This window comes from Schistocerca nitens, chromosome 6 (assembly GCF_023898315.1).
Source record: "Schistocerca nitens isolate TAMUIC-IGC-003100 chromosome 6, iqSchNite1.1, whole genome shotgun sequence".
Taxonomy (NCBI): Eukaryota; Metazoa; Arthropoda; class Insecta; order Orthoptera; family Acrididae; genus Schistocerca; species Schistocerca nitens.
Genome location: NC_064619.1, coordinates 49,584,899 through 49,596,370, shown reverse-complemented (window position 1 = coordinate 49,596,370; position 11,472 = coordinate 49,584,899). Strand labels below are relative to the sequence as shown.

The following is an 11,472-nucleotide window of genomic DNA, read 5'->3' as shown; positions in this document are numbered from 1 at the left end:
AAACAATTAATGTTGCAGTAACACACAACATTCGGAGCAAATATAACATCTGCTTACAAACTTCAGTTAGAGAATTGCTGCTTAATGTGAAGTAGTGAAGGCTTAATGCAATTTAATCATTAATAGAACAATTTGTTCTGTTTCAGTTTTATGAATAAATTAGCCATCTCCTCAAGAAAACCTTATGAAACCGACAAGCATGTCATGAGTTAAAGACTGCAGTACCTTTGCATCGAAGGTGATTACAAAACTTTGATAAGATACTGCTAGTGGATGGAGCATTTGGAATTTTATAACTGTTGACAGTATCCCACTAACAGATAAATAATTTGGATTGTGTAAATGAACAGATGAAATGAAACATCGTATGGCTAGGGCCTCCCGTCGCGTGGGCCGGTTGCCTGGTGCAAGTCTTTCGAGTTGATGCCACATCAGCGACTTGCGTGTTGATAGGTAGTTATAGATAAAAGTTGATTTTATGACATGCAGAATCAGTAAAGATTATTTTACTATCTCTCTCATTTAAGATACATTAATATACACAACAGGTTATTAAAACAGCAGTGACCATCTAGACATATACACAGTCAAAACGAACTAACTAGGAAGGTGAAAAATGTCTCCTCAAAGCTGCGGCTTCATTTGCCATTTCGGATTCACTTCTCCATCCAGTTTCTTCTTTGTCATGCTTTTCCAGCTCACGATATATTTCATCATTTTCCTTAAAATCCCCAGGCCTTCTTGGAATTACATGAACATGCACATGCTGAAAAAAACAATATTAATAACTGATCCATTTATACTAAAAGATGTTGCACTACAAATTCAACTGCAAAGCAGGTTATGAAATTAAGTTTTGGCTAACAAATTCCTCTCTTATAAGAGCTAGACTGTTCGCAATATTACACCCTGTGAAATACAAATATATGCTGCTACTTAATGGTAATGGAAATTCTACAAAAGAAACAACGAACAAAAATGTGCAAAAGCAACATTCCATTTCCAAATGATAGGTAGCACATAAACACACGCAACAGATTCGTAAGAATGAAACCTTGAACGTTGGTTCAATTTTCTAATGTGTTTCACGTGTGTACATATATCAACCATTCACCTCTATGTACTTAAAATGGTCTTTACTCACTTCTGTTTATTCTACTTTCATACACCTATTCAGTTCCATGTAATCCACGCTTAGAGTTTGCATTCCATCACCTGACAACTTCCAGGTCATCAGCACAGAGTAAATAATAATTTCATCAACTTTATCTCCAACTGCACACTACATCAAGGCAGAGAGGTCACTAGTTTATGAGCAAGCGCATATAGTCATCACAAACACGTTGTATTACCATGATAGTTTTCACTGATAACTAGTCTCTGATAATTACATTACTCAATAAGGTCTCAAACAGACTTCAATTTCACTAGAATCAAGCACGATATTTAATTGCAAACATGTTTTTTTTTTTTTTTTCTGAGGCTACACCTAGAAGGTTTTATTTGAAACTGGACCCAACAATAATTTACATATTACTGATAAAAGGAATTCTCTGTAACAGACTAATATGCACAGAAAAAGAAAGATACCAAAAATACTACTGGTAGCTTAGAGAAATGTGGGTTTCTTCACCTAAAAAAATAGAGGAATGGACTGACTGGAAAAGATGATGCAATCAGTCAGCAAGAAAGTCACTCAATCCCTTTTGTCAGGGTACACACAGAAAAGCAGAATGAGAGGGAAATCAGTTTTAAAATGGCAGCAGCGGACTTCTTTTAAAAACCTGTGAAGTTCAAAACCACAGCAGAGCAGCTGACGAAGGAAGCATATAAGAATACAGAATGGAGTGCAGACTAGGTTAAGGTGGGTGACAACAGAACAGAAGATAACACAAAATAAACAGTGGTGTAAACGTTGTTACACAAAATACAAGGCAAACAAACTCTTAAACATATATCATGGATGAAATCAAGAAATAAATACATAAATGTGAAGGAGGAGAAGAGGAAAAAGATGGTGGTAGATCTATCTTGAAGTAACTGTACCTCCTAGATAAAGGCTGGTCAATATTTAACAGCATTACATACTTGCACTCGGGTATAGTTTAAGGCTCAAGCGATAGAAGCTGCCGCTTGGGTCACTACGCTGACAGGGTTGTCAGGGGCGCCACAGCTGTTAAGATTCCTGTACAGCATGTACCACAATTAGTAGCATTTGTTTGGGATGCTAAGCAGAGAGGGGTGCCCAAGTGCAAGATTCGTGCACAGTGCATTTCACAATTAGTACAGAAAAAAGTATGAGAGAGTATATGGGACGCACCAACCTATAAGTCACTTGTGTGGAAGAAAGTTCTTTATTGTCCCGGCTTACAATCAGTCTTTGACAATAACACATCAGACAACTGCAAAAGAGAGTAATCCCTGATAATATTATGGAGCTTCCTGAAGACATCTATTTTTTCCACAAAGGCAGCCTGTTGGCTGACCAACTCTTTTCTAAGACTTTCAGGTAGTTCCTGCATACACTGACAGCCACTAATTTAAAAGGTGACTGATACTAGAGAAACCATGATCATTCTACCTGCACAATCCAAATTTGGCAAAAGTGCAAAAGAAAGGTACAGTTTGACATACAGACGAAAATGTGGCTAAACAATACAACAGCTGCATAAGGCAAGTATTTTGGAATTTCTTGAAGAAAGGTCTGACATGTTTTCCAGTCCCTCTTGCTTTGTTCTTGCACTGCATTAATTTTGTGTCAAGGTACCCCAACATTTTGTTACAACATTCTTCTAACAATGCAGTTGGCAATCCCAAGGAACGAAGCATGTTTCCTTGTGGAACACCTGGGAGACTGCTTGATGCAGAAACTTTACACACAAATATTTTTAGTCATTCAAACACTATGATGTTGGAGAACAAAGATTATGGTTTAACTTCCTGATGATGACAAGGTCAATATTATTACCAATTCTATGTCATTCACCAGCCATAGCTGGACAGACAGCATCAAGATACAACATTATCAAAATACATGAGCACAACTCTACTATGATAGTAATTTAATACCAGAAGACATATTTAAGTTATAAATTAGATTACAATAATATCACAACAATAAAATAGATACAAGTATACAATTAAATTAAATATAATGGTTGCTTTTGGAGTCATGGAACTGAGCTGCAGCTCAAACTGCTCCCATGGTAAAGACTGAATGTCATCAAATAGAGCATTAAACAATTTTAGGGCCACCATTGTGTAGCTGTTTTGTGTCTTTGCTAATCGACACCTTGGCATGTCGATACTGTCTTTGTTGCGAGTGCTGTATTTGTGAACTTCATTTCTCTTTCTGTAGATATCATGGTTTCTCTTTATGTGGAAAAGGCAGTTCATTTTTTTGCTTGAAGTAATGATCCTCATTGCTTTCTTTAGCAGTAAAAGAACATTCTTGCAGCCTGCAGAATGGACCCAAAACAACAGCCAGTAACTGATGTGGCTGTGGAACATTGCATAGTACACAGTTAGCAGGGACTGTTCTGGTACTATACTTTTCAGTTTCATCAAGAGGTACAGGACCCGTGAAAGTTTGGAACATACATGTTTGGTATGCTGTCGCCAGGTTACTTTGGTATCAATGAGAAAGCCCAGAAGTTTAACATCTGCTGCGTTACCCAGTGCTCCAGTATTGCTGAGGCTGCATATCATCCTCTGTGTTTTTTCTTCATTAATTTTCATTTTGTTCATGATAAACCAGACCTTAGCTTCACTGAACAAGACTTCTGCTTGTTGGACTGCCTGTACAACATTCTCTCCTTTTGAGAACAAGGTTGTATCATCCGCAAACTGCAAGGTGTGCCCATTGGAGCCTATGTCATTTACGAAGATAAGGAACAGCAAGGGAGGGCCGATCCCTGTGGCACACCATGCTGTAGCTTCTTCTTACCTGAATCAGCTTCTTGCATGGAGACAATCTGTCATCTGTTTCTCAGGTAAGACTCAAGAGTTTGCAGGACAGATCCCCCTATACCATATGTTTTTAGCTTTCTGAGCAGGGCCCTATGCGGGATGCAGTCAAATGCCTCACTAAGGTCACAGAGTACTAGTGCTATAGACTCTTTGTCTTCAAAACCCTGACTTATGTTTTTAACTAAGTCAAGTACAGCTGTTGTTGTTGACCTGCCCCTCCGAAAGCCATGTTGCGCATCACAAAAGAGACTATTTCCTTTAAAGTAACTTAATAGTTGTTCTTTCATTATCAACTCCATCACCTTCACTAGTACTGGTATTATAGATATGGGCCTGTAGCTCAACACTTCATGTGGACTGCCTTTTTTGTAAACAGGCACTGTGCGTGCTACTCTCAGGAAGTCTGGAAATTCCCCTGTGCGGAGGCTTTTATTTATTACTACTGTTAATGGCTGTGCAATTTCACTGATTATAGTTTTTAACATAGTATAGGACATGCCATAGATATCAAGGCTCCGTGAAGATTTGTAGCTTTTTACAATTTTTATTATTTCTTTTGGATACACTCTCTTCCACATTACCATGCTACATTTATTCTCAAATTTCACAGCAGCTGCAGGATCTATTCCAAAGTCAGGAATTTCATCTACTGTGTTTCCCACTATTTTTATAAAATAGTCATTAAACTCATCTGGACTGCAAGAATTAGAGCAATAGGTGGGCTTTTTCCTGTGCTCATTAACCAAATCCCATGCGCTTTAGAAGGATTGTGAGCTTCTTCAATAAATCTGGCATTGATTTCCTTCTTTGCTTTTTATTCTTCCTTTCTGTAGATCCTTTTGGTCTGTAAATAACTAGAGTACAGTCTATCCTTAATACCCATATCTTTAGCAGCTTTGACCTTGTCATTTAGTATTTGGACAATACATTTTATTTTGGCTAGTCTAGGAGTATACCACCTCTTTACTTTGATAGTTTTTTGTCTACATTTTGATTTAGCATTTGAATATCTTTTGGGTTTTAATGGAAAATGTTCATCAAATTTCACTTTAAGGTTCTGGAACATGTGGTCGAATGCAAAGTTTGATGGCAATTCATCAATTATTTGGTGCCAATCTATAGAAGACACTGTAGTTTTGAAATCATCTAAGCTTTTTTTGTAATAACTCTATTTCTGAATACATAATTTGGATGCCAGCTGGGAATTTGTTGTGTACTTACTGAGTTTGTCCATAACTTCATGATTAATGCATGGTGATCTGCTAGTATAGGGTCCACCACACTTACTTTGTAGTCCCAACTATTTGGGTTTGTCACAATTGTGTCAAGACAAATAGTTCCTCCTGTTGGCAGAAAGTTTCCTACGAATAGCCCATAGCTGCTTGTTCTAGGTCTAGATCTACACAAAATTTACGTATATCAATTTTATTGGCACTGAGTTTACTATTTACATACACAGCCACACAACATGGATAATAGTTTCTCTACACCATGCATTCACCATTTCTAAATATTCAATGTTTCTGTTGTATTCTGTTTCTGGTTGGGCTAGCCAGTGTTCACATATACATAATAAATCAGGTCTCACTTCGTCAACAAACAGTGATAATGTATCAAGTTTTGTTCTGAGGCACTGCACATTTACATTCGCTATAAGTAAGACAGCATTTTCTTCAATTATATCATTTCCTTTTTCACTGGAATGTCCTTGGTCTTGCGAGTTTATCGCACTGGTGCACTGCGCATCCTCTGGAATAAAAAACGTTTTATCACAATGTTCTTCTGCCATATACTGTTGTCAATTATTTTATCTTTTAGGTCAAAATCAACACCAATTTTGAAGCTATTATTTAATCCCTTTGTTTCCAGTTTTTCAACTGTAAAACTGTTGTGATTTTTAAAAGTGTTCTGTAAGAAGTTAGTCACAGTTTCAGCTGTGGTGCCACCTCTTAGTTTGATTAGGTGAAACCAGGCTTTTTTGTTACCATACAGCATTCCCTTTTCATCGCCAATACCTATGATGGCTCTATTTCTGTTTTTAGTACTGGCATTCACAAACGTTTGTATAGTGGGCCTCAAACACAGTTCACCAGATTTTCATTTTGTAGTACAGTCTTGTAAGATGTTTTGTTTTCTTTTCTATGTCTTCAGTGGTTTTGGCCAGTTCATTTTCTTGTTTCTATAAAGTCGAATTTCTTCTGCCTCCTCACTTGTTTTCACTTCTTGCCAGTCTATATTGATGCCTTCCGAAGAGTTTTCATCCATTAGATTGTTTATGTCTGTATTTGGTTTGTTTTTAATGTGGGGTTGAGTTTCACTGACACACTCATTGCCACTCTAGCAATGTTTGGCTCTTCAACGTTATTTCTCGTTGGAAAATTACCACTTGATGAATTTGCAGGTTTTTTGCTGCTGTTGTGATTGGTGATGGTGATAGGTGCTGCTTCTCTGACACACTCCAGACCTGTATTTCAACTTTGCCTCAGATTTGGGATGTTTAACTCTTTATTTCCGGCTATAATACATGGCATGTTGTTTTCTACATCCTCTGCACACTGTCTTGCTGTGTTTCTCGATGATTAAGATGCTTCTTCACTTCGTGGTACCAATATTTCTAACTTAGAGTTTGTGCCAATCTCAGTGTCTAGTTTTTCTTTTATTTGTTTGTTATCACTGGTAAGTTTTTTCACAATTTGCGTGAGATTACTCACTGATGCCACTAGATCAACACTACATTGCTGCTTAGAGTACAAGATTTGTTCATGTTTCGCTGTATTGATGTCTTCTGAGATTTCGGCAGCTAACCTCACTTCACAGTTGTCACAAACGTATTTTAAGCGACCTTTTGAGCACTTTAGAATGTGATCTTCACTTCTGGTGAGCCCCACACATTCCGTGAGAAATGATTTTCCACACCACTGTCCACACAAAACACTGAATTCTTTATTTTTAACATTTTTCTCGCACTTAGCACAAAGCATGCTTTCACTGGACGCCATTAGGGATGGAGTAAAAGCTTCAACTTGTGAAGGAAACTTGCTGTCCCTCTCAAGGGAACTATCTGAATATTTATCTTAAGCAATTTAGGGAAATCACAGAAAACTTAAAACTGGATGCTCATGAGGGAATCTGAACTGCTGTCCAGTATCTCAACCAATGTGAAACCTCATTTGGTGGTATGATGTTGCATTTTGTTTTAGTATTGACCCGACAATCACCACACCCAAAACCAACAAAGGAAACAGTGTTTCGATTAGGAATAAGAGGCTTTCACCACAGTCGGACGTGCTTATGGAGTCCTCATGATGAGATCACTGATCCACTTCTCTTAAAATGTGGTTTTACACTAAAATCACTATGTCTGAATGGTTGACTTACAAAGTTGATTGAAAATGGAAACCCACTATACAACTATTCTGTGTACTCCTCAATGACACCATTAATATACACTCTTCATATATTTGGCAGTGATCCTCTAAATACGGCACTTATTTCTCCTTGAGCCCTCTCATGGAATCAGTACTCACTACCACTATTAAAGCATTATAATTTTGCTGTCTCTAGTTTCAGTCCCATCCTGTATCAGTGTAAGACAATATAATCTTTTTTTCTTATCACTCATATAGATTTTCTTAGTAATATCTGCACGTTTCCCCTACTGTAACTCCCACATACGAGATCAAAACAAAATGACAGAATTATTATTAATGCTATGATCAGCATTGATTACATTATACAGTAATGCATAAAGTAATCAGTGTCTCACAAAGCTGATATAATGTTTTAAACTATGGTATTTTTAGGTCTGAGTTTGTCGTCTTATCTCCTGTATGTAGTTGAGTGACTCAAGTAGAAACAGAAAATGATTTATAGAAACATGTAACAATTTGAGTATGTGGCTATTCTTTGAGAAACAGAAATGAAATCCATGCAGAGGTTATCCTGAAACCCTCTGCATGTTCATTACTATCTACAAGGAGTTAGTACAAAACAATCAGTCAAATACAACTACTTCAGCCAACATTACTTTACTTTACATCACATCATGATCATTCGCAAGTATGTGGTCAGTTGTCTGAAAACTTACTAAAAGAACAAGAAGAGAGGTACCATTATTAGTCAAAACCTACAGCAAAGGAACCCTCAGTCTCATAGCCACAAGAGGAAATACAGAGTAAAATAGTCCACATTTTCTCTTTCCCAACATAAAAAAGTCACAATCCATGACAAATAAAGTTTGCTACTCTTAAACATAGATTTAAAAATCTTTATGATATGAGTTGTGCATTTCATATAGCTTATACGGCAACACATATTTGTCAAAAGTTCTATTGCCAGGTTTCCAGAGAGCACTTCAAGAAACTATCACTTCACTACTGCTACTTGCAGGACTTTTGAATCTAATGACAACCAAAGAGAAAGTAAGTCTGGGGCATAAGAAGACTATATACGTAAAAATAACAGTAAAGGTACAAAAAACCTCAAATACGTTGTTGTTTTGATCTTCAGTCCAGAGACTGGTTTGATGCAGCTCTCCATGCTACTCTATCCTGTGCAAGCTTCTTCATCTCCCAGAATCTACTGCAACCTACATCCTTCTGAATCAGTTTCGTGTATTCATCTCTTGGTCTCCCTCTATGATTTTTACCCTCCACGCTGCCCTCCAATACTAAATTGGTGATCCCTTGATACCTCAGAATATGCCCTACCAATCGATCCCTTCTTCTAGTCAAGTTGTGCCACAAATTTCTCTTCTCTCCAATTCTATTCAATACCTCCTCATTAGTTATGTGATCTACCCATCTAATCTTCAGCATTCTTCTGTAGCACCACATTTCGAAAGCTTCTATTCTCTTCTTGTCCAAACTAGTTATCGTGCATGTTTCACTTCCATACATGACTACACTCCATACAAATACTTTCAGAAACGACTTCCTGACACTTAAATCTATACTCGATGTTAACAAGTATCTCTTCTTCAGAAACACTTTCCTTGCCATTGCCAGTCTACATTTTATATCCTCTCTACTTCGACCATCATCAGTTATTGTGCTCCCCAAATAGCAACACTCCTTTACTACTTTAAGTGTCTCATTTCCTAATCTAATTCCCTCAGCATCACCCGACTTATTCGACTACATTCCATTATCCTTGTTTTGCTTTCGTTGATGTTCATCTTATATCCTCCTTTCAAGACACTGTCCATTCCGTTCAACTGCTCTTCCAAGTACTTTGCTGTCTCTGACAGAATTACAATGTCATCAGCAAACCTCAAAGTTTTTATTTCTTCTCCATGGATTTTAATTACTACTCCAAATATTTCTTTTGTTTCCTTTACTGCTTGCTCAATATACAGATTGAATAACATTGGGGAGAGGCCACAACCCTGTCTCACTCCCTTCCCAACCACTGCTTCCCTTTCATGCCCCTCGACTCTTATAACTGCCATCTGGTTTCTGTACAAATTGTAAATAGCCTTTCGCTCCTTGTTTTTTACCCCTGCCACCTTCAGAATTTGAAAGAGAGTATTCCAGTCAACATTGTCAAAAGCTTTCTCTAAGTCTACAAATGCTAGAAACGTAGGTTTGCCTTTCCTTAATATATTTTCTAAGATAAGTCGTACGGTCAGTATTGCCTCACATGTTCCAACATTTCTACGGAATCCAAACTGATCTTCCCCGAGGTCAGCTTCTACCAGTTTTTCCATTCGTCTGTAAAGAATTCGTGTTAGTATTTTGCAGCCGTGGCTTATTAAACTGATAGTTCGGCAATTTTCACATATGTCAACACCTGCTTTCCTTGGGATTAGAATTATTATATTCTTCTTGAAGTCTCAGGGTATTTCGCCTGTCTCATACATCTTGCTCACTAGATGGTATAGTTTTGCTAGGCCTGGCTCTCCCAAGGCTGTCAGTAGTTCTAATGGAATGTTGTCTACTCCGGGGGCCTTGTTTCAACTTAGGTCTTTCAGTGCTCTGTCAAACTCTTCACGCAGTATCGTATCTCCTATTTCATCTTCGTCTACATTCTCTTCCATTTCTATAATATTGTCCACAAGAACATCGCCCTTGTATAGACCCTCTATTTACTCCTTCCACCTTTCTGCTTTCCCTTCTTTGCTTAGAACTGGGTTTCCATCTGAGCTCTTGATATTCATGCAAGTGGTTCTCTTTTCTCCAAAGGTCTCTTTAATTTTCCTGTAAGCAGTATCTATCTTACCCCTGGTGATATGCGCCTCTACATCCTTACATTTGTCCTCTAGCCATCTCTGCTTAGCCAATTTGCACTTCCTGTCGACCTCATTTTTGAGACGTATATATTCCTTTTTGCCTGCTTCATTTACTGCATTTTTATATTTTCTCCTTTCATCAATTAAATTCAATATTTCTTCTGTCACCCAAGGATTTCTATTAGCCCTCGTCTTTTTACCTACTTGATCCTCTGCTACCTTCACTATTTCATCTCTCAAAGCTACCCATTCTTCTTCTACTGTATTTCTTTCCCCCATTCTTGTCAATCGTTCCCTAATGCTCTCCCTGAAGTTCTCTACAACCTCAGGTTCTTTCAGTTTATCCAGGTCCCATCTCCTGAAATTCCCACCTCAAATACAACAACAGCGAACACAATTCCTTCAATTGTTATCTCAACAACATGTACAGATGTGCCCATCTCAAAGTCAACCAGCACGGATTCCAAAAACATCGATCATGTGAAACTCAACTTGCACTTTTCTCAAATGACATCCTGTGACCAGATTGACAATTTTTTGGTAGGGAGGATACAGCAAGTACCTTGGATGGACAGTCATCATTATATGTACAAACGGCTTTGGGTGTGCCCCAGGGAAACGTGCTGGGAACTTTGCTGTTCATAGTGCTTATTAATGACCTTGTGAACAACATTAATAGAAACTTAGACTTTTTGCCGAGGATGCAGTTTCATTATCAATATTGTCTGAAAAAAGCTGCATAAATATTTAGTCAGATCTTCATAAGATTTCAAAGTGGTGCAAAGATGAGCAAATTGCTTTAAATGTTCAGAAATGTAAAATTATGCACTTTACAAAAAAAAAAGCATCCCAGGACTGTAATATCAACAAGTCACTGTTGGAATTACTCAACTCATACAAACACCTAGGTGTAATAGTTTGTAGGGATATGAAGTAAAATGGTCACACAGGCTCAGTCAGTCTACCAGCTGTGTGGGTAAACATCTATGAAGGAGATTGCTTAAAAATCATTTGTGTGACTCACCCTAGAATATTGCTCAAGTTTGTGGTACACATAACAAACAGTCTTGACTGCAGATATTGAACAGACACGAAGAAGGGCTATATGAGTGGTCACAGGTTCGTTCAACCCAAGGGACAATGTCACAGAGATGCTGAAAGAACTGACCTGGTAGACACTTGAAGGTAGATGCAAACTATCCCTTGAAAACCTACTTACAAAGTTTCTAGAACCAGCTTTAAGAGAAGAACCTAGGAATATATTACACCCTCTT

At 37.8% G+C, this 11,472-nt stretch overlaps 1 protein-coding gene across 2 annotated transcripts in view; it reads right to left on the bottom strand.

The window, feature by feature from the left end:
- Positions 1 to 488: 488 nt before the first annotated feature.
- LOC126262548 (nitrilase and fragile histidine triad fusion protein NitFhit) overlaps positions 489 to 11,472 on the bottom strand; it is a 64,142-nt gene continuing 53,158 nt past the window's right edge. Inside the window, exons 7-8 of one of the 2 annotated variants that reach the window (XR_007546740.1) lie at positions 5,191 to 5,312; positions 629 to 766 (exon numbers count right to left, since the gene is read on the bottom strand). Coding sequence is in view for 1 of the 2 variants with exons in the window: in XM_049959233.1 (XP_049815190.1) it covers positions 602 to 766 (165 nt within the window). In the remaining variant the exon portion in view is untranslated. Of the gene's footprint in view, positions 767 to 5,190; positions 5,313 to 11,472 lie in introns of both variants that reach the window. The other variant, XM_049959233.1, reaches the window with a different exon arrangement.